A 20,666-nucleotide genomic window follows, 5' to 3' on the forward strand; every position below is an offset into this window, starting at 1 on the left:
CGACCGGAACACCGAACAGGGGTCCAGAAGAACCGACAGGAAGAGACTCTTCCCACATGATCGTGAGTTTCTTGCACTGGCGCGCCGAGCAAGACGGGAGACGTCGAGAGCGAGCAAAAGTGCGAAGACACTACGTCGACCTCAACAGAGGAAGGGAGAAAGAGGAGGGACAGGCGGGGAGATTTTTATCATCTGAGTCATTTCTGCCTCGGCTTCTCTTCAGGCACAGTTTGAATTCAGTCCATGATCTCGGAACCGTACTCAGATGCAAATTTCCATCGGTGCTGCTGCATGTAGAGATGAATGCATTCTTGAACACGCGGCTGCTTGACCCGTAGACACGTCACCGACGCAGATTTTATACCCACCTGCAGAGAAAGAATAAAAACCAACTTGCGAAGAGCAGCTCAAACAGTGGAAGAAGCGTGAAAGAGAGGCGGCAAAGCTGTCGGAGCGACCTTGGTTTTTTCTCGTCGTTCTGCCTCACACACCCTTGTCTCCCCGTCCTCATCAGTAGAGGACCCGCTGGTAAAGAGGTTCTCGTTGTTTTTTTCCCCAGTATTTCATCTCTCGGCCACCTTTTATTTCGCTTTCGCTCTGTCGTTTCTTCCTCCATGCTGGGTTTGAAAAGAGCCTAGAAGCCCCGATTTCAGTTGTCGCTCGTTGCACGCGATCGCGTTCCTTATCCAATCATCATCGTTATCCTCTTCTGCTTTTCTGCCTCTCTCTTTTTCCTTTTTCTATTTTTTGTTCACTTTCTTCTCCCCGCCCGCCTTCTTCTCCTCCGTCCCCTTCCCTTCTTATTCTTCGTCTTCTTGTCTTCCCCGGTCGCTCCTGGCCGCTTGGTTTCGCCTTCTTTCTGGAGCCCTCGGAGTTCTAAGAAAGAAAGGAGAAGTGCGGTATGGCGCCACGGAGAGGGAGGACTTTGACCGGAGGGAGACGCAGAGGAAGCGATGAGGTGGAAGGACAGAGAGAACGCGGAGGGGAGGAGGACAGAGAGAAGAGGGAACCTCTGCCTGTTGAATACCCAGGTTTCTCCTCAGAGGGACGAGGTCAAGGCCAGTGGGGGGGCGGAGAAGCCAGCGTTTCTGCGGGTCGCATGCAAGGGGACCGGCTCCCAAACTGGTGGGACCACCAGACAAGAAAGGAGAGGGCAGAGACAGATTCACATGGCCAATTGCATGTAGCCGAAACTGCCAGTAACGCACCAAGCACAGCTGAGGCCTTTAAAGATGATTGTCTCAACGACGAAGCCTTCGAGCTTCTTTTGAAGAGTGGCGCCTTCCTCGACACCACATCGAGGGATGGCGACGCAGAGCTTATCACGGAGGAAGGATCTGTAGGGACGTTGCATCTTTGGGAAGCAATCGAGAGGAGCGAGCGAGCGTGTGGAGAGTGGACTCTGAGGGATCCTGCCCAAGTGAAAGAGGAAGCGCACTTTGAGAACGAAGAAGCAACGAACTGGGAGACCCAGTCTCGAGACGACGGAGCTGGTCAGACAGTGACACAGCGGAACAGGCGCCGCAAACAAGGACTCGAAAGAGAAGCAGCAAGTGTGAGGAGGCAAGGAGACTCTTCGGAGTCTTTATTCCTCTTGGAGCCGACTGGCGAAAAAAAGTCGAAAATGGAGACACGAAGACGAGGACCTTCTGGAGCAAGCGTGGACGCCGGTGAAGGAAGACTGTCGGGTCTAGGAGCCACAGAGTACCCACGCGAAGGACTTTGGCAAACACAGAAACGGAGCTTGAAGGCGAGGAGCAAGAGGAAGGGAGACAGCTTTCGGCCATCAATCAAGCGTCCTGTCGAGAGACAAGAACACCGGACGACGGCGGCCTCCGTTCTCCCCGCGGAACTGCTCAATCTGGAGGATCCACGTCTCGGTTTCAGAAACGCAGACTCTGCGGAGAGAACGGATCGAGCCGGGGAGAGACGAAACACGAGCAAGGGCGGAGGCAGGAAGCAAATGCGTCTTCGCAGGTGCAGTTGTTCGTCTCGGAGCTGTGGATTTCTTTTGTCGGAGACAGAAGGAGACGTCGACTTCTACTCGGCGTTCTCGGACCTAGGCGATGCGAGCGACGGGACAAGGAGAGACAAGAAGGAAGAAGACAGCTGGACCGAAGAAGAAGGCCCAGAACAACCGGAGAGGATCCTGGACGAACAGGAACGGAGGTCCGAGAGTGCCGAGGAAGCCGACGGGAGAGAGGCGTTTTTCATCTTGAAGGACGAGCATCCAGAGACGCTTATCGCTGACGCCTCCGTAGCCCCCCACCGCGAACCTGAAGAACGCATGCCTCTTCACGTGCTCATCCAACAGCGGTGGGAGACTCGAGAACACGAACAAGGAGAATCCGAAGCAGGAAGAGATTCAGGCGGGGAAGGGTGGCTTCCTGCGACCAAGTTTTCCCGGCGATCTCAACAGCGGAATCCACGCGCTTCTGCACAAGACGCCTGTGCGCCAGTGAGTGGCTTTTCGCTCGCTGAGAGAGAAGAGAAGAGGCTAGGGAGGGGAAGAGCGAAAACGCTAGCTGCCGAGTCCCGCAGAAAATCGCGCTTCGTCTGGCTGTCGTCGTCCAGCTCAGATGATGGGAGAAGAACGTCGTCCGGTTCCCGGCAGACCAGAGGCAGGCCAGCGGGCGCCTGCTCTTCTCGCGCGGTTGCATGCAAGAGAGCTTCGAACGTGAGAAGAAAAGAGAAAAGGAGCCGCGGAGAATACGAGTACACGAGACTCTTGATGAGCAAAGAAGGCGAAACACACACTGGATGGTCTCTGTAGGGTTACAGAAAGGAAAGCAGATACAGGCAATACATCTCTATTTACACCTGTGGACGATCAGAGACGCAGCCTATATATATATATATATAATATATATATAATATATATATATATATATATATATATATATATAGGTATATGTATTGTACGGATATATATACATATATTGGACGCATATGTATACATATATTGTACGCATATATATGTAAATATATGAAGAGGAGAAACAGCGTCAAGTGCAGTCAAAGAAGACGCGTCGAAAGCTGTCCCCGGCCGAATTCTCCCTGGTACCCTGTGCCCCCTGTGGTTGAGTAACTGTCGACGAGAGAACATCTCTTTGGTTCGCTTCTTGCTCCTTCACTTTTTGCTCTAGCGCTATACCCATTTTTTGTCCTTTTTCTGTGCATGGGTGCAGGACAGCAAGCCGGTGGATGGCGGAAGCGCAGAGAAGAAGCGAACTCCTTCTGTGTCTTTCTCCGTCGAAGACAGTACAAGAGACAGAGATAGAGGGGCAGGCGTGAGAGACGAGGACGCACAACCTGCGCTTCTCTGGAGGGCGTGGCCTACGCCAGAGTTCCCTCTGTCTCCCGCGGTGAGCAACGGATGCGTCCGTGGCGCTCGCGGAGTTCACACACCAACGCATACATATGTGTATATGTCCATTTATCAACGCGTCCGTCTGCCCTGAAATGTGAACTCGCACACCTTTGAACAGTCAAGTTCCTAACGCGATGCGTTTGTCCACACGTGTCTTCGTGAGCCCCTCCGGTCGATGTTGGAGGCTCCTATTCAAGTAAGGGTGGTAGGACGCCCCGTCTTCATGTCTCTCTACCTTCAACGCTGCTATCGCGCAGGACTATCCATATCTGTGCAGGCATTTGCATATGATGTTGTACATGCAGACACTTTTTGCTTGCATGTTGGCCTTGCGCTGCTTGGCGAGCAGGTCTCGGTGTCTTGAGAGAACACAGCTTTCTGAATTCGCTCGGGTCCCCGTTGGCATTCGCACTGCAAGCGTTTCTCTTCAATTCAGAGGCCACTTGCAGTCTCTCACACCGTCGCGATCCACCACGGTGTTTCTGCGGGACTTGTCAGAGGGAATCGAAAGGTCCGACGCCGCTCCTTCTGGACGGCACGAGCATCGCTTTTGAACATGGCCGCCAGCGTCGCCTGTCTCCTCTTGGCGTGGCTTTCGCCTTGGCGCGCGTCTTCGAGCTCGGCTTCCCAGCAAAGGTGCTCCTTCCGTCTTGGATGGCCGGCGAGGAGCACTTCTACCCTACATTCTTTGTGGGCAGTGCAAAAGGGGTTGCGCTCTGGCAGCAAATACGGCAAGTAGGAAGCCAACGCATGGAAGCGAGTGTCTCACGCATACGGCTGACTAGCATCCGCAAGTATCAGCTTAGACGCACAAATGAACACAGTTATTCCTTGTACTGCGCGCCGCTGTCTCGTCTCCACAGCGAGCGAAGGAAAGAGCGAATTCAGGCCGGATTGAGGATCGGTTTGACTTTGTTTTCGAGAAGGAAAGCAACGGTTTCGGGCTAGAGGCTTGCGTTTTTCGGAGAACGCATGCCTCATCAGAAAGCATGCACTCGGTAGGATAGCGCTTGTTGAGGGACGCAAGACAGACAGGCACGTACCTAAGTTGTTTTCAAATTATTTAGTGTGCTACCAACATCGTAAAGATGCTAATGCGACAGAACACACAGCCGCCAGGGGACTTAGGAAGCTCTGCGTCTCGATGTTTGATGGGTGTTCTTAGGCTCTGCAGGAGGACGGACTTCTCATTGTTCTTCCCGACCCAAATGCGCACCTGCCCAAAGAGAGCCACGCACGCTGGTACCCAACGCGGAATTGCTTCAAGTCTTGCTCAGGTGTGGCTGTCCCCATGTTTCGGTGACTCTTCTTGAGTTTCCTACGCGCGACGGAGGGGACGTCAGGGCAAAGCTGCACTCTTGTTGTGTTTCTCTGTCCTCCACTTTTTGGCTTTTTCTGGATCCGCGAGGTCCTCTTTTCGCATGACGCACATGGCGTCGGTGGAAGGGTAATCTTTTGATGAACGGTTCTGTTTCTGAGACACATGCCCGCGTTCTCTACAGAGTTCTGCTTCACATCTGATAGTCGTGCCGTACGTTTCGCTTCTGTTTCTCCTTGCTTCTTTTTTCCCTCTCCCACCGCATTTCCGCGTCTTGAACGATACCCGCTGTAGTCGGCGCCCTGCTTCCGTAACTGGCATGAAGGCGAGTATCGTTTCTTCACTGTCTACGGTGATGCCGAAACTAAACGAGTTGCAGGGATCAGGTCATTTCTTGGGACAGTGGTAACAAACCTTAGTCGGCCAACGAGCAGAGTCGGGACGCCTTTTCACTGTTTCCTCTCGTTCTCTCTGCAGATGCTCTTAAGATCGCAGGACTGTGCAAACAGTGGGGTGCCGCACTGTGCTCGAACGACTTTGAGCAGTTTCTCCGTCTCGTCGTTGTGAGCACGAGACGGAAACAGAAACATTGAAGAGGGGGCGAGAGTTGCCACAGGAGAAAGAAGCGTATACTTCAAGTAGAGAAGAAAGAGGCGAGCGCGCTAATTCCTTCGTACATTGCCAGCATCAAGAGCATACAGACCATAGTTGGACCATGTGATGGAAAGACCGCATGAGACGCATATATTGTCTCAGACAACAGATATATCGTTATACCTATATGTCAGCCGGTGTCTCGCTTCTGCTCGAGTTCATCCCTGTCCTCACTTCTGTGGCACACATATTGTGTTTGTCTCTCTCTCAGGGTCAGAAGAACAAGAAAATGGCCGAAATCTACGACTTTGTTTCCCGCTCTTCGGTCCTCCTCGCCTTTCATAAAAATCAGCTGCACCTGATCCTAGACTCTCAAGGTGGGCGCTTGATTGTTAATGTTTAAACACGGACCTTTTCCCGCTCCCTGCTGAGCATCTGAAGTCGATCACCGTAGCGGCAGCACAATTCCGCGTAAATTTGAGAAACCAATACTTGCATTCAAGCTGTACAGATGTCATGCCCTTCACTCTGATAGTCTCCTTCCTAATGGTAGTCTGTACGGAATACGTAGGTCCATATATTTTTACTAGTGACAATGAACTTCGTAATGGTCGAGTTACACTTACTGGTGTACATTTCAGTCATGGTCATGTCGGTGCTATCGTGGAATTCAGAGTTAAAGCGCTGAAAAAATGTAAGACTATACGGTTGATTGAGAATCAATGGAGGCTGCACTACAGAATGCAGAGCAAAAGGCGGAGCGAAAAAAAAGACAACTCAAAGGAGTGACGGGGGTGCGTCGGATGGAAATGAACAGAGAGAAAACCGAGAAATGTGCTCTTGTGAATCGATGCTTTGTCCTTGATTCTTCTGAATTGCCTTGTCGGGTTTCTTGAATCTTTCAGGGAGAGGGAGCTCACTGGAAACGCTCATCCTTCGAACGGGCGAAAGGTGAAAGCGGAAAGGCGAACGAAAGAAAAACATATCGCTTCTTTTGGTTCGCTCTACGCAAGTGTTGATCATTTGGTCCGTCGTTCTTCGCCACACGTCACTCAAAAAATAATATCAAGAGGCTTGGCAGAGCACCTTTTCCGGTTCGTTTACTCAACGTCTGCGAGAGAACTTCAAACGCGTTGTACTGGCAACAGAAACGGACATACGTCAGTGGAGACGACCTGTTTCCAAGGTGGTGTCCCTAGTGGATTTCGCTAGCATACGAAATACAGACATCCGGCATAGGCGTTCTTCACACACACAGGCTGTCCTGATCTCCTAGTGCAGCTCATGCCATGCCACGAGTGGGCTTCCGACAGATCCTGAAGATAAACAAGTTGCCACACGCGAACACACACACTGGCAAGGTTGAGGAAGGTGGGGCGTGCAAACGTTTCAGGCTCACTTTCTTTCCTTGATCATCTAGACCATACAACCGAAAGGCCGCAGATCAGCACATCATTCGTCAAACAGTGAAACGTGACGGGAGGTTACCGAGAAGTATTTGCGTTTTCCGTTAGAGCGGTTCGGGCCAACACAGGTGGCCAACTTGCCCGATCTGTGGCTCCCCAAAACATTTTGCATTCCGCCTCTTGCAGAGCTGCCTTTTCGGAATGTATTGAAACAGCTATTCTCCTGATGTACCGTTCAGCGGCTGACATCGAGTACATCCACAGAAGTTCACAGGAAACCTCTTCTACTGCTTGCGGGGGCGGTTACTCGCGGCGAAGGTGCCAACGTCTCAGCAGGTTTGAGTAGCACGCTGTTTACTAACGGGGTTCGGGAGGAAGGCAGCTGGATCGCGTGTTCTGAATAGGCATGTTGGTTTGTGAATATACCTGGACGCTACTGAAACCATGGTTCATCGCCGTGTCGAGTCGGCAAATAGAATAGAGCTCGGGTGCGCTAGACGAAGAAAATCTGGATCGAGACCACAATCCTGTCCAGTCTGCAGAGAAGTTCCACCCTACCGTTTATTTGCCTGCAAGCTGCCCTGAATTTCGAGCGCAACTCTTTGTCAAATTTCCTGAGTTTATCAAGCACAGAAGCGGCTGAAAATAACTGCTGTGCTTAGTCACCTGGAAACTCGTACGTACAGGCCACCGTGCACACACACGCATTCTTGATTGTGGAAAAAACTTCAGCGTGCTCCCCGACTCATGTGGATCTAGAGATCTTGCGACGGGGAGGGGCTTCCAGCAGAACCGGGTTCTTCACTTTTCGGTCGAACGAGCCGCTTTCTCTCACTGTTATGGGTAATATTTGAGCTACAATAACACAGTCGGTACGAAGTCGAAGCAAGGTAGTTGATGGTGAACCAGTCGTTGAGCAAACCTTTTAATTGATTATGCCGAATTTAGTCCCGATAAACTACAGTTCTGCTATAGCTGGATCACGGCGATTCGTAGACTACGCCTAGAACATAACTATTGTGGAATATACTTTTATGTGGTAGCCTGGACTTTGATTTTCCTTTGCAAATTGCGGTTGCTTAACTGCTGAGACTGTGTTCACTTTCGCGCGTGGCGAACCGCTATCGAGCACTGGCGTTCAGCGTTGTAGAACCGCTAAGACTCCAACAAGTTCCACAGTGCAGAGATGGACACCGCTGCAAAATGGCCTGAAATAAATCGTGTTAGCTCGACAGTAGCCACCTCAGAGAGAAAGATATTTAAGATATGAGACATTGATCCGATTCGGTTGGCCATTAATCCCGTCTCAATGAGCAGCACTCTCCATACGGTAATTCTGAAAGCATCCCAATAACAATAGATGCTGCTCCGCCTGTGATCGTGGCGAGTTTGACCAGCGCGAAGTCACTGGTCTGCTGGCACCGGCTTGCAGAGCTGCTCCGTACGTTTCCTGTTATTCTGCTGCTTTTGATAGGGGGGAAAAGTCTCTCACGCAAGAGCCATTCCGTGTTTTGGTGTGACCCAGATCCAGTCATTCTATGCTTCTTTGTGAAGTGTCCATGTTGATGGGAAAACCGTTTCCTGTTAGCCACGTAGGGGGCAATTCCGATCGCTTGTCGTGGTACTTACTGTGAGACCTTTTGCTTGGGTTAGTTGGTGCGGATGGTGTTACAAAGTCGATATGAAAATGCTTGCATCTACCTATGTGTGCATCCGACGCTCAACGAAGCATCTTCTATTATGTGATGCGGCACGCCTTGACATATTCGTTATCTGAGAGTACTCCCCATGCCCCCCTCTGCCCTTGAGTCTGCGAGGTGTAGAGGCACGCTAAACGACGTACGACAATGGAACGCAGTCTGGCGAATGTGCATACTTATATAATAATTTTAAAATCCCTTGCAGACACGTCTGATGATGTGGTGCAGCCTCTCACTCCACCGTCTTTTTCTCGGGCCTCGAATCGAGCATGTAAATCCCCTAGGCCACGTGCACGGTGCTGTTCATGGTTGCCTGTCTCAAAGTGGCCAACCGGCAGGTTGTTTTTCTGGTGTTGCCTTAATCTGCCCCGTGTTTTTGCTTCAGTTCGTGTCTGTCTTTTCGCGTCCTTCCCCACCGGCAGCTTTCTTCCTTCTTCTCTATTATGCAGCCGTCTTCGTCATATGCTTGGTTGTCTGGGATTTTGCGGGTCCTTGACCATGTAGTCACTGCTGCCCTATTCATGATTTTGAGAACATCTGGCTCTCGAACACGGCGAGAGGTTCCCTTCTTTCTTCTTTCATTTTAGTTGAGTACCTTTCCGAGTTCAAGGGAAAACTTTTTATCATATGTCGTGGAATGGGTGTGTGCTCGCGGTGCAACAGGCAACAAGGAACCATGCCGAAAGAATGAGACACATTAATATTCGCCCTACAGTGTACTCAAGCAGAAAGCTGATGACCGGCTAAGACGCTTTTTCGTCCGTGTGTGTGCTCTTCAGCTTCCCCTGGTGGCTTCCCTTTCTCCGTATGTCTCACGCTAAAATCGCTGCATTCGTCCGTCAACTCTCGGGATTGCGCTCAGGTTGTCCATGGTCCTCCAGTCGTCAGACACGTGTCCGAAATCTTTGTATCTTCCCCTCCCATATTCTCTGTGCTTTGTGCTGTCCATCCCCTATGCTTTTGGTTTCCCTCTCGCTTCTGGTGGATAAACCCTTCTCGTTCTACGTTTTGTCTTTGTCCCCACAAGTAGCGTCGATCACGTACTGGAGATGAGCACCGTGATGATCGCCTTTCTGACCAGGCAAGACTATAGGAGCTAGCGCCTTCCTTGAGGAGAACAAATTCATCGTAACTGTCGCTTCCTGATTTTTGTCCGGAAGCGGATCCTTTTTTCGGAGGGCTATCAAGAAAGGGTGGAAGGATTCATCATGTTTTTTCCAGGAAGGACCGATGCTGGTCTGTATGCGTTGTTTTTTGCACATTCCCGTTCCTTACTGTTTAATTTGTGAGATTGTGGCTGTGACGAAAAACTAACAATCTCGGTCTCAACCCTTCACTCTTGACGTCTCGGAAACTAGCCTGGAGCTGGCGAATGAAGATGCTCTTTTTCTTCGGTCTTCGACCGGTCTGTCAGTTTCCCTGTCCCTTGGGCGTTCCACATTCTCCATTGTCAGCCTTGTGTTAATAGGAAAAAAATAAGTTCCTTATCGTTCGCTGAACGTCTTCCCCTGTTGTCTACATTTTCCCGCATGCTTCATCTCACTTCCCTGGGTGTCTGTCTCCCCCGTTCTTTCTGCCCGTGTTACGTTTTATTTTGCCGTTCCACCTTTCGTTCCTCCTTTTCTTAGCCGAGGGCCCTTGCTCGTCAACATCACAGATAGCGATGGATACCGAACATGATTGGTAGTTTCTCGCATACTGTGCAGTCGTAACGGTAAAACCATCGAAAGCGGTGGCATGTTGGTGTATTGAGGTCTTCCATTATCACATCGCCATCTACGGGGCTTCATGCCAACTCATTGCATCATGGCGCGCACACCTGGAACGAGCGCTTCGTCTTCACGAACCGCTGTCCTTGTAGGACGTCTTCTTCGCCCACTGGTGGTATGCATCTTTCTTCTGTCTTATCTGCTCTTTCTCCATGGAATCCTTTTTCCAGTCGTCGACATCCAATCTGGGTTCGCGGTTTTTCCAGGCTCAGAGATTGCTGAACAAACCATGGCAATGCCTCAGACGCTTCAGAGTCTGTGGGATGACCAGAACTACATCCCGCTTTTCCTCGTCGCGATATTTTCACTCTTCGTCCCGTGTCTGAAGCTGGTACTTTTCTGCATTGTTGTCAGATTCGGCCCTCCGGGTGAGACCGTCCCCGAATACGAACGAATGACAAACGAGGAAAGAGAATGTGAAAAAACAGACGGAATAGAAGAGAGAATGCTACGTCCACGGGAGACTGGGGAAGACGGGGGACCAGAACTGCCCACTGGCGACCTCGGAGGCCTGCAGCAGCATCGCGACTGGGAGGGGAGGGAAAGGCACAGAGTAGAACAAGAGGAAAGAGGAGATGAAGGAGAAACCGAAATACTTTGTCACTCCCAACAGGGCAAGCGAGGGAGTGACAGTCGCACTACCGTTTCTGCAGGTACCCTGTCGGATCTCGATTGTCCTTCGTCAACGCTGTCTTCTTCACAGTCTGAAATGACCTCGTCGACGTCTTCTGAAAAGAATAACGAGGGGTTGAAGTGGGTGCGACAGTCGCGAGAAGACGGTATCGAGCCTCACCCTACGGATGACCGTACGAAAGTGTGCCGCTCGATTATGGGTTTCCTTCTGTTTGTTTCTAAATATCAGCTGGTTGATGTGTACGTTTACCTTTTCATGATTCTTTTTGTCCACTTTCCATTGGTGCGTGCGTCACCCCTGCCAGCCGCTTTCTCCTTCCTGTTCTATTGTCTCCTGTCGATCGTTGCGACCGAGTGTCTGACCTGGATCTTTACCGCCTTCCCCATATGTACACGAGCCAAGACACAGCCTCGGGGTGAAGGCGCTCGATCTCTTCTTTCTCTGCAGACGGTGCAGCCAGGTTTGAAGGAGGAAGGGAGAAAGTCACGAGGGGAAAGAATTACAGGTGCTTCCATTTGGAAACAACAGCAAGCCGACGAGGACGTGGACGGGGACAAGCAGAACGGCAAACACGGAGGACAGACACACACGACAGATCGAAGCGGGGTGCGAAGAAGCGGAACTGAGGAAGGTGCAAAACAAACCTGCGCTGGCGAGATTCCGTCTCTTTGTCTCGCCTTCTCGTGCTCGGATTTGCCTTCTTCCTTAGGTGAACAGCCTCGCACCTTGTCCCGAGTTGCTCTTACAAAAGGAGAAAACGATGAAAGGAAGGGGGAAGGTACAGGCAGGTTTTTCTTTGATGCTTGTCGGCACACAAACTGTGAAGTGGCGTCTCATCGTGGTGATTCCCGATACTGTTACCCAGCCCCATCTGTCCGTCTCCCGTTGCCCAACACATCAGCGAAACGAGAGACAGTGTCTCTTCCCGCACTTGCGTCAGTCGCGCCAGCGGTTTCGCATCTGAGGTTTTCAGAACCGGCAGTAGCCGATGTTGGCGTCTGCGAATGCTTTATTCGAACTTTGGCGATCTTACTTTTTACGGTGGTTGCAACCGTAAGTGCCCGCGCTGCCTGGTGTCTGCCGCTCCTGCATGTCGTAGTGACTCTGGGTGACGAGAAGGAAATCGGCATCGATGGAACCTTTCTTTCCCTCTCGCAGCTGGCTGAAGAATCGCTGTGGCTCGGCGAGTCAATCTCAGGCTTCGTTATTCTGATTCTGTTTCCGCTGCTTCTCGTCTTTGCCCATCTTCTGTCGTCGTGTCTCGCAATGTTCCTTGTCCTAGTGCTCCGCCTTCTCCATCCAGAACCCTGGTATCGACGACCGAGAGGAACTACGCGGTCGCTTTTCAACCGGTGGTGCTGGACCTTAGGACTCCCGGTGTTGCTGAAACACCTTCTCTCCTTCCTCCTTTCGATTTCTCAGCTCCTCAGTTGTTGGGCGATGGCTGATGTCTTCGCCATCGGCCTCTTCACTGCTTATTTCACCATCAATGCCGTTCACGTTCTCGTGGCGCACATTCCGTCGGCCTCACCGTCCACGCCTGAGTTCGCCGATACCTTTTCTTGTCTATCGCCATTTCTATCTGCTTGTCATACGGCCGCTTTGCTCCATCCTCTGGATGCCGCTCTGCCCGCCCGGTCCGGGTTCTGGGGTGCCATGATCTTCGGCGCCTCAGCATCGCAGCTACACCTCCTGCTTCCGTCTCGGGCGCGTATCGACAGAGTCGTCAGCATCGCTCAGAGAACAGTCAAGGAAGAGGACCAGACACGGTTCCTCTACGAGGATACGGAAGATGCAGGAGAAAGAGGGAAGTTTCTGTATCGATGTAGCGAGGAATCGTCAAAGGAAAGGCAACGCAAGGGTATGTTAGCCTCGTGTCTGGAGTCGACGCCTAGACAATTTTGCAGTGCGTCTGCTTCCCATTCCTATTCTGCCCCATCTTTTCTTTCAGCGATTGACAATGCGTCGTCCTCAGAGACCGATTCCATACATCCGCTCGACCCCTCGCCATCGTCGTCTTTTTGTGGAGTCTCTGCCTCTGGCTACCTTACGCTTCCTGTCTCCCCAAGTCAGGGCGGCGAAGGCGGGGGAGGTGGCTTTTCGAGATCCTTCTTCCGCGGCACAGGTCTTTGCAAACGACGGCGGACAGGATTCAGCGCTGGGAGGAGGGCGAGAGAAGCGAGTCTTTCCTGGTCAAAATTTGAGGAAGAAACGCCGCAGATGTCTCGGCTTGCAGTCCCTCTGCTCACTGCAGAGCCTGCCGTGCTGGAGTTTTCAGACAGCGCGTCTCGTTCGGAATCTGTCGTTCTCAGTGGGTTTGTTCCGGAAGGAGCGAAAAACAGTAGTGTGTCGCTTCCTTTCATAGATGCATCAGACACACAAACAGTGCCCCATGAGAAGTCCGACATAGAACAAGCAGAGCCTCTCTCATTCGTTGGATTGTCAGAGGCAAAAACAAACGGTAGAGAGACATGCTGCCCTCCGGGACTGCGGACAGGACCCCATGGGACATCGACTGTACAAAACTGGCGTTCTGCGCGGCGGATGGGGCATGATGAGTGCGACGAAGAAACCAGGATAGCGGAAGGGAATAGAGCGGTCGAAGAAGCCGGATTTGTCAGCTGTGCTCGAGACGTTGAGCATGAACAACCAGGAGGAAAGGACGACCAGGCTGCGTCCTTTGGTTGGCAGAGGAACGAATCTCACCCGTGGATGTGTAGACGAAACATATATGCGCGTGCAGTGGGGTCCAAGCAAATTCCTTCTCTCACATCTTCTCTCATTGCCCCTCAGCCGTCCTCATCACCCGTTTGTCGCGTCCCGACCGACCATACGACACCGGGAACTCGGCAATCGAATCGTGAGACAGCATATTTTGCCGTAATCAGGAGAAACAAACAGGCAGGTGACAAGCCGAGACATCTCCTCCGCCTCCTCCTCCAGGTGCTCGTGCGCCTTGGTATTGTTGTGGCGCTTTCCGTTGCTCTCGTCACGTGGCCAATCGAGCCACCAAGGCTTCTGGATCTCGATAAAGTTGTAAGTGAACGTGTTACCATCTTGCTGACTACTTCAGTCTGCACACAACTCTATGCCTGCCACACGTGGGCCTCAAGGCTTACGCGCACGATAGTTCATTCGCGTGAGTTTAGCTTAACTCACTTTATTGTCACTGCGTTTTGTATTATGCACCACTCGATCTAAATTCGTGATGTCAGTGCAGCGCAGAAAGGGAAGGTAGCAAGCAGCCTTCGTCTTGCTATGTTTTGTACTGGCCTTTGTGTATCTTCACATTTCCTTGAGGAATATCAGGATATGTTCGCGTTGAGTCTGGTCAATGAGTGTGTTGATTTTCGTCGTGTTTCAGTATTCTTCGCGTCCCTGACCGGACACAATAGACGCAAACTGCTGTCGACCACATAAATCAGTTCCTTCGTCTCTGCTGTCGACGGTTTCTCTCGTTTTGCTTCCTGGGCGACGAGACCAAATCCCGGACAGCATCTTCATGACGGCTTCCTGATGTTTCTGGACTGTCCTGGCGAAGGTAGGAACACGTGAGATTCATCATTTCCGCCTTGTGTGCACCTCGGGTGTCCCTGTGTATCTGTGCAGAACGCAAAAGTGGTTTTTTACTACCCGATGATTTCGCGAGGAGTCCGACCTTTGATTCCAGCATCCGTAGGCGACTGTACAGCAGAGAGTCCAGAGCCCCCACCGGAGCCTTGCGTTGGTCACAGCATTCTGTATCACTACCAAAACGCTTACTACGAGGCCACAGCCAGATGGGTTTCTGGAGTCAATACAACTGAGATCGAGGAGATTCGCGTGAGCAGCCGAGATAAAGCGCATCGCGCGACATTCACGTGGGAAACGGGGGAAAGAGTTGAAAAGCTGGATGACAGAAATCCTGCCAGAGAGGAAAAAGACGACCCACTCTGGTAAGTTCGATCTGCGTTGCGGCTGCCACGATTCGTTTTGCGTGAGTTTCTCCCCGTCCGGTGAATCGGGGCACCTCAAGGAATCAGGGCGCGGAAAGAAAGTGACGGACCGAGGGAGCGCGACGAAGGACGACGAGAAAGGAAACTGATAATTGTGGGGAAACCACAGAGCGCAGACAGCCCCCCATACGTCACGGTAGAGGGAGCTTCGTCTCTGTGTGTGTGAGTATACTTAGGCAAGCGTAAATTGCGGGCTTGTAAACCGGTTCAGGTTCACTCTGACTAGGCACAAGCAGAATGGGAGGCATTAGATGAGGGGCAAACAGGAGGTCTTGTCCGAGGGAATAGCACATAGTACGTTTTTATACTCGTTCACGCGGACGTCTGAGGCCTCTGCGCCGGACGGAGCAAGGGCAATTCAGTGCGAATGTGGTCGGTGTCTCACGTAATCCTGGGAAAGAAGGTGGTCCGGAATAGTCGGCGTTTTAGACGAAAGCAGGGAGCAATGATGAGCCAGAAACGAACACCAGTCCTTGCAGTGCTTGTAGAGAGATGTAGATTTCTGAGACAATTCATGAATCTGATTTTCCAAGTAGAGACAAGCGGACTTTGTATTTCTGGCCCGGTTGCGGTTGCACTCAGTCTCGGCGTGTCCGTCGTAGTCTGCACCATCGTGTTTGTTGTTGAATCCTCTTTGACTACGGTTTGGAATGTGATGCCTGTTTTCTCCTTTGGCGTATCTGTTTGATCAACAGGATAGCAGTTGACGTAAGCGGCCGAATCGCCGAGCTGAATCTGTCCCTCCGTATTGGCCAGTGCCTGACTCCCGATTCGTGGAGGTCACCTACGTGCGATACACTGTGGGACAACACGACAAGCTGCTGCGGAAAAAACATCACCTTCGCAGCTCGGCTTGAGGCGCGATGCACCGAAACGCCTCCGACCTACCTCTCGGCTTTCAGTATCACGGATTTCCGTGTCTCTTCTCTAACCATAAATGAATCCGTTCTCGGCCTGTTCAGTGTCACAGTGGCGAATATCACAGACGCTGTCGAACAGGAGCTGAAACGCCAGATTCAAACATACCTGGAACCAGACAACAAGTTCATCCCTTGGGACAAAGACACCAAGGTTTCTTTGCAAGCGCTTGTTAATCATCTGACCGTGGTCAACGCTCCAGGGGGCCTCCTCTGCAGACCCCCTCAAGCGACGTCGGGTAGTCGTTTAAACGCGCATGTGAAGCACGGGAATGTGTCAAACGCAGATGCTCACGACGAGTTCTGACTTCACAGCGACGGAACCTGCACGGCGCTGTCGGTGCAGTGAAACGCATTCACTCGTCTCTGAGCTTTTCAACACAACTGGTCAGGAGCGAATGCATTCCGTGCCGTCCGATCCGTCATCCAAGAGGATACACACCTGCATTAAGAGATGTGTACCGGTCGTTTATCGCACTGAGGAAAGGATTTCGGCCTGCAGGTGTCTTCACTCGGTTCCGTTCACCACATGAGCGGACCGTCTGTCGAGGCAAGTTGGAAAGACGGAGTGCACCGCCTGTAGCACTGGCGGTGAGGGACGCTCTGCGTTGTATTCGCACGACTTTTTTGTCATTGTACCCAGGATTGTTTTAGCTGCGCCCTCACGTTTTTTATGACATATCGGCTTCTGACTTGCCCCACTAGGCAACTGTTTCAGAGTCATTTCAGCTGGCGAGTTACCCCTAAAATCTGTGGATGGCCGAACTCCGCGTCGCAGGTTTTTTTTGCATCTGTGCGTGCCTTCTCCCTCTTTCGTTCCTTCTGTCGGTCTTTTCCTCTTGACGTCTCGGCAGGTCTGTAGGTAGTTGTATGCGGGATATTCTGTGAGTAACGGTGTCTCGTAATATCGACGCTATACCGCCAGCTACAAGGTGTCTCGCCTTGCCTCGTTGTTTTCAGTCTCTTTTTCTTATTTGCTGATTTCTTCAGTATCTGTCCCCTCTGTCAGAGCCTGCGGTCCATCTTTTGCGAGGGAATGATAATAGCGGAGTTATTTTCGAATTGTGGAAATTTCTTGCTCCGCTGGTTTCCATGTTCTCGAGCTCGTCCTTTTTGACCTGCAGAGGGTAGCTTCACCTTGTTCAAAGAAACGCTTGTAATTTTAAGCATGTTTTAAAATATGACAGTTTTCCAGTATGTAGCAGGTATAAGAGGAGAGAGAAGCGGGACTACGTTGAGCTATACAAACAGGAATGCTTACTTCCTGCTGCAACTGAATCTGTTTATTCGTCTCAAGACAGAAGGAATCGCTTTCGCTCAGAAAAAGAATAAAAACTTGTGTGAAGCCATGGCACTGCAGGGGTGGCAAATGCGAAATATGTAATTGATGTGTTAACCGGAGAAGCTAGACCTGTTTCACAGGAGGTGCCAGCAGCTGATTTTAGAGAAATTTGGTGTGACACGGTACATTCTCAACAGCAAATTTCGTTCGCGTGATGATGTCACCTCGAAGTAAAGAACCACTTCTTCACCTTCCGGTTCGTGTAAGAGGCAGTGCCTGGTTTATATGGAATTAGGTGCACAGCATGCTGAGTTGTCCGGTTAATCGTTTCGGCACCTCTTATCGACAATTTGTCACTAGGAGTATGGACGCGCTGGTAGCATATTGTCAGAAGGTGAAGAGGTGCCAGTAACCCTGTAAGTACTTCTGAAAACCAGATGAATTAGACTAGGTTCTTATGGCATGGACCAAGAATCTGGTTTACTGAATTGTAAAGATTCCTTGTGCTACGACCGCCACTGCTCGGAAACTGCCTCCCAACTGTTGAAAAGCTGACCAGGCTCGCCGAACATGCATGATGAAAGTAAAACATCTCTGGCAAATAAACCTTCTCGATTTGCTTTGGTGTTTACGGCTTCTCACTCTAGTATCTGACAACTAGAGTCACAAGACCTAAAAGAAAGAATTGAGAAGCAATGCCATCGGCACCCATTTGCACGCTCTTCGGCAGGAATAGTTTCTGTCATGAACCTGTACATCAAAGTTGCTTTCGCCCCCCAAAGTGGTGCCACTATGCAGCAAGCGACAACTAATCACTTGTTTGGCAGCTTGACTTGGAGGTGGCCGATGTTCTTCTCCAGCTCAGCCGACTGCCAAGAGGAATTTCCGGAGTCACTATCTCCTCGCAGTGACCGAAACATGCATTGCTGCAAAGCGACAAACACACGGGCTTCGGATAGTGATACAACAGCCAGCATCAAATGGAACATATCGTGGGTCACTCACGGCCGCGTCCAATGGCCTTCACAACCGCGCCACAGTTCAGCGCAAATAACCGGCTAGGAGTCACTTGTTCATGGCAATCGGGACCGAAGTGTACCCCTGGAGTTCGGGTGACTTTAACATTCTTATTTGTTCTCCCTGAGACTACTTGAGCGCTTCACAGCGTCTCTCTGCTTGCGTTCTTCCAGAAGATACAGACTAACGCAAGTGCAGCTGACGCCGTGAAGGGCAGGGCGTGGACTGTTGGCACGTGATGGGAATTCAGAAGTGGGGACAAAGTTTCCTGGCTGAACTGCGACTGGTCTAGACAGCCACATTTTGTGAGGGAAGTAACCGTATGTTTAGTACGATTGAGTGCGGAACATAGCTCCAAACAACGTGCCTCCGTGCCTCTATTCTACGGGAAATTCTGGTGCTGTGACGAAGTGAAGCGGTATTTGCGCCGTTGCCCACAGCAAGACATCGTGCTGCCATTAGCCTAGTTCCTGTCAGATCGGTAAGCCGCCGTACCTCGTAGTTTGCTCGAGTGACTAAGCATCTGTCCTCGCCTCCCTGGGTCCAGTACTTCTCGCCCAGCTTCTGTGTGCGTTCCAGCTGATTTGCAACACATGTCCCGTGCATGGACAACTCCATCTCGCACGGCTTGGGTGGACCCTGAGGGGGTACAGGCAGCATCCAAGAGGCAGGCAATGGAGAAGATCGCGTCATGTAGAGCGTTGTTACATCGTTTTGCCAGAAAAGTCACGACTACTAACAACCAGAACGCAATGCTAGGTACCAGTGGCTGTGAGAGCGGTGCGTCATTGGTAGTCGCACGCTAGTCGACAGTTCAGTCCTGATCCGGTATAATTCTTGCTCGACGGTTGAACGAAGGAGTCAGCGCTTGCGTGAAGGGACACACGATGTTCAGCAGCATTCACCATAGTGAATAAGTACGCAACGATGCGCTCATACTCGGTTTCGAATGGCAGCGTGCACTGCAAAAAAGCGTGTTATCCGAATCGAGACACACATCTATTACCCTGAAAACGTTGCACCTGCATGGATGTATGTGTGTGTGGATATACGAGCAGACTTATCCCGCGGTCTGCCTGACAGTCCACATGCTGGTGCTAATACAGTCAAATAGCATCTCCGGTGACAAAATTCCCCGCAGCAGTGTTAGATGGTCGCAAGACTGCGTCTGCATAACACTGGACCTGACAAGCTCACCGAAAACTGAGCAAGACTGAGGGCAACCTTATCGCCGTCGAGACCATGGATTTTCCTTTCCTGCATGCATTTCTGTCACATATCAAACTCACAATACAGGAACACGGACGTTGCAACTGCAGTTTCTCGTCGTAGTTCTGTCTATGGGCAACGTATACATCACCCTGAGACGGAAGACGTTTCCTGAAATAGTTGGCAGAGGAGCCATTTACCAGTAATATTATCAAGGGTTGAAGAAGACTTTCCAGAACGTGATGCACATACCGTAACCAAGCAGCTGGATTCGCCTCCTGTTGCTCTAGTTTAAGTCCAACGAACACACAGTTCCTCTGCCACACAAACTGGGGGAGGGAGGCAGGAGCAGGAAGTTTATGCGAATGAAAACAGGTCGAAAGTTTCCCCAAGTGGATGTCACCAAACAGGTACGAGGGAAATGCAACATCGGCCTAATCACGCAAGGAACAGATATTTCAAAAGCAATGAGCAGACGCTTACAGAACGCGTTTCTATCCTGGTTGGTACATTCGTTATGACGATTTCATTCGCACGTCGGCGACCAGAAACTAAAGCTACACCTCCATCACGAGGTCATAACGAATTTCATCAAGCAACTGTCCACTCTGAAACACTTCGTATTTCACACGTGAACACATGGGGAGACACTTGGTATCGAACGTCGTTTAAAGAGATGAATCGTCGTGCCCACTGAGTACTTTGGTAGTTACTTGCCTTCACACAAAGGAAGTTTCCAGTGTCCGTTGTAAATACAGGCAAATTTGCTAGCCGCTTGCCGTAGGGTGGAATATTGTCTCCGTCACTATCAGCTCACCATGTAAAGCGAGCGAGTGGTTCTACACGGATCAGCGCCGTCGTCGCTCCCTGGCAAGTACGGGGTGCCAAACTTGACGTGTTGCTCCAAAAATACCTTAGCGCAGTTAACATGACCCTGCAGCTCTTCCCTGCAGTTAGCACTGAAATAGCGATCCATCCTGTCAATCCTAAAGCGGGACGAAGTGGTGAATTAGTTCGCGTAACATCGGCGGACGAGGATTGCTACACCGCAAAAGCACAAGACAACCTAGTCTCACACCACACGACATAGAAGACAGCACGATACTGAAGTGGTATTTATCGGTGAGGATGGAATTTCTGATGTGCACAGAAAATCAATAAGGATAGGCAATTCACCAACTGCCATTACTATCAGAGATATGGGAGGGTCCGGGGAAACGCGTGCCGTGCCTCGACTTCGGAGAGGAGCCCGCTCTGCTTGAAACGGGTAAGATAACAGCGATGTTTTTTTCAGAAATACCGGCTTCAAGTGTTTACGCTCCGGACAGCCAACTACGAGTAAATGTAGATACCTCCGCTTCGTTGAACTGAGCAAACCTGCGGATGCCGAAAGGAAATAGATTTCAGGTGACGCAAAACTCCGCTGGTCCCCGGAGTGCAATCTTTTCGGCAGAA

General features: G+C 51.0%; 3 protein-coding genes across 3 annotated transcripts; 2 read left to right on the forward strand and 1 right to left on the reverse strand.

Annotated features, from left to right (window-relative positions):
- The first annotated feature begins 215 nt into the window (after positions 1-215).
- Positions 216-6,734, forward strand: TGME49_224940 (hypothetical protein). Its single transcript, XM_018780074.1, has 7 exons — positions 216-2,677; positions 3,189-3,365; positions 3,869-4,105; positions 4,536-4,647; positions 5,166-5,251; positions 5,554-5,659; positions 6,188-6,734. Exons 1-7 carry the CDS (start codon positions 902-904, stop codon positions 6,235-6,237), a joined length of 2,544 nt encoding a protein of 847 aa, XP_018635968.1. The 5' UTR covers positions 216-901; the 3' UTR covers positions 6,238-6,734.
- Positions 6,735-8,194: 1,460 nt separating this feature from the next.
- On the forward strand, positions 8,195-17,584 carry TGME49_224935 (hypothetical protein). The gene is made up of 3 exons (XM_018780073.1): positions 8,195-13,827; positions 14,401-14,726; positions 15,482-17,584. The coding sequence occupies exons 1-3, from the start codon at positions 10,177-10,179 to the stop codon at positions 16,008-16,010; spliced, it is 4,506 nt and encodes a 1,501-aa protein (XP_018635967.1). The 5' UTR covers positions 8,195-10,176; the 3' UTR covers positions 16,011-17,584.
- TGME49_224932 (hypothetical protein) lies at positions 17,251-20,616 on the reverse strand. The gene is made up of 4 exons (XM_018780072.1): positions 20,029-20,616; positions 19,200-19,271; positions 18,498-18,641; positions 17,251-17,911 (listed from the first exon to the last, which is right to left on the reverse strand). Exons 1-4 carry the CDS (start codon positions 20,185-20,187, stop codon positions 17,798-17,800), a joined length of 489 nt encoding a protein of 162 aa, XP_018635966.1. The 5' UTR covers positions 20,188-20,616; the 3' UTR covers positions 17,251-17,797.
- Between the last annotated feature and the right edge of the window lie 50 nt (positions 20,617-20,666).

The sequence above is a fragment of the Toxoplasma gondii genome, chromosome X, assembly GCF_000006565.2.
Source record: "Toxoplasma gondii ME49 chromosome X, whole genome shotgun sequence".
NCBI classification, from domain to species: domain Eukaryota; phylum Apicomplexa; class Conoidasida; order Eucoccidiorida; family Sarcocystidae; genus Toxoplasma; species Toxoplasma gondii.

Bases quoted from the DNA above. Each gene is read 5' to 3' on its own strand.
- TGME49_224935 (XM_018780073.1), top strand. From the start codon at position 10,177: ATGCCAACTCATTGCATCATGGCGCGCACACCTGGAACGAGCGCTTCG. The intron at 13,828-14,400 runs GTAAGTGAACGT...GTATCTGTGCAG, and splicing joins TTCTGGATCTCGATAAAGTT to AACGCAAAAGTGGTTTTTTA. The intron at 14,727-15,481 runs GTAAGTTCGATC...TTTGATCAACAG, and splicing joins GAAAAAGACGACCCACTCTG to GATAGCAGTTGACGTAAGCG.
- TGME49_224932 (XM_018780072.1), bottom strand. From the start codon at position 20,187: ATGGATCGCTATTTCAGTGCTAACTGCAGGGAAGAGCTGCAGGGTCAT. The intron at 19,272-20,028 runs GTGAGCTGATAG...GATATGTGACAG, and splicing joins CCACTCGCTCGCTTTACATG to AAATGCATGCAGGAAAGGAA. The intron at 18,642-19,199 runs GTGAGCTTGTCA...GTACCCCCTCAG, and splicing joins TCAGTCTTGCTCAGTTTTCG to GGTCCACCCAAGCCGTGCGA.
- TGME49_224940 (XM_018780074.1), top strand. From the start codon at position 902: ATGGCGCCACGGAGAGGGAGGACTTTGACCGGAGGGAGACGCAGAGGA. The intron at 3,366-3,868 runs GTGAGCAACGGA...GGGACTTGTCAG, and splicing joins AGTTCCCTCTGTCTCCCGCG to AGGGAATCGAAAGGTCCGAC. The intron at 4,106-4,535 runs GTAGGAAGCCAA...GGGTGTTCTTAG, and splicing joins TCTGGCAGCAAATACGGCAA to GCTCTGCAGGAGGACGGACT.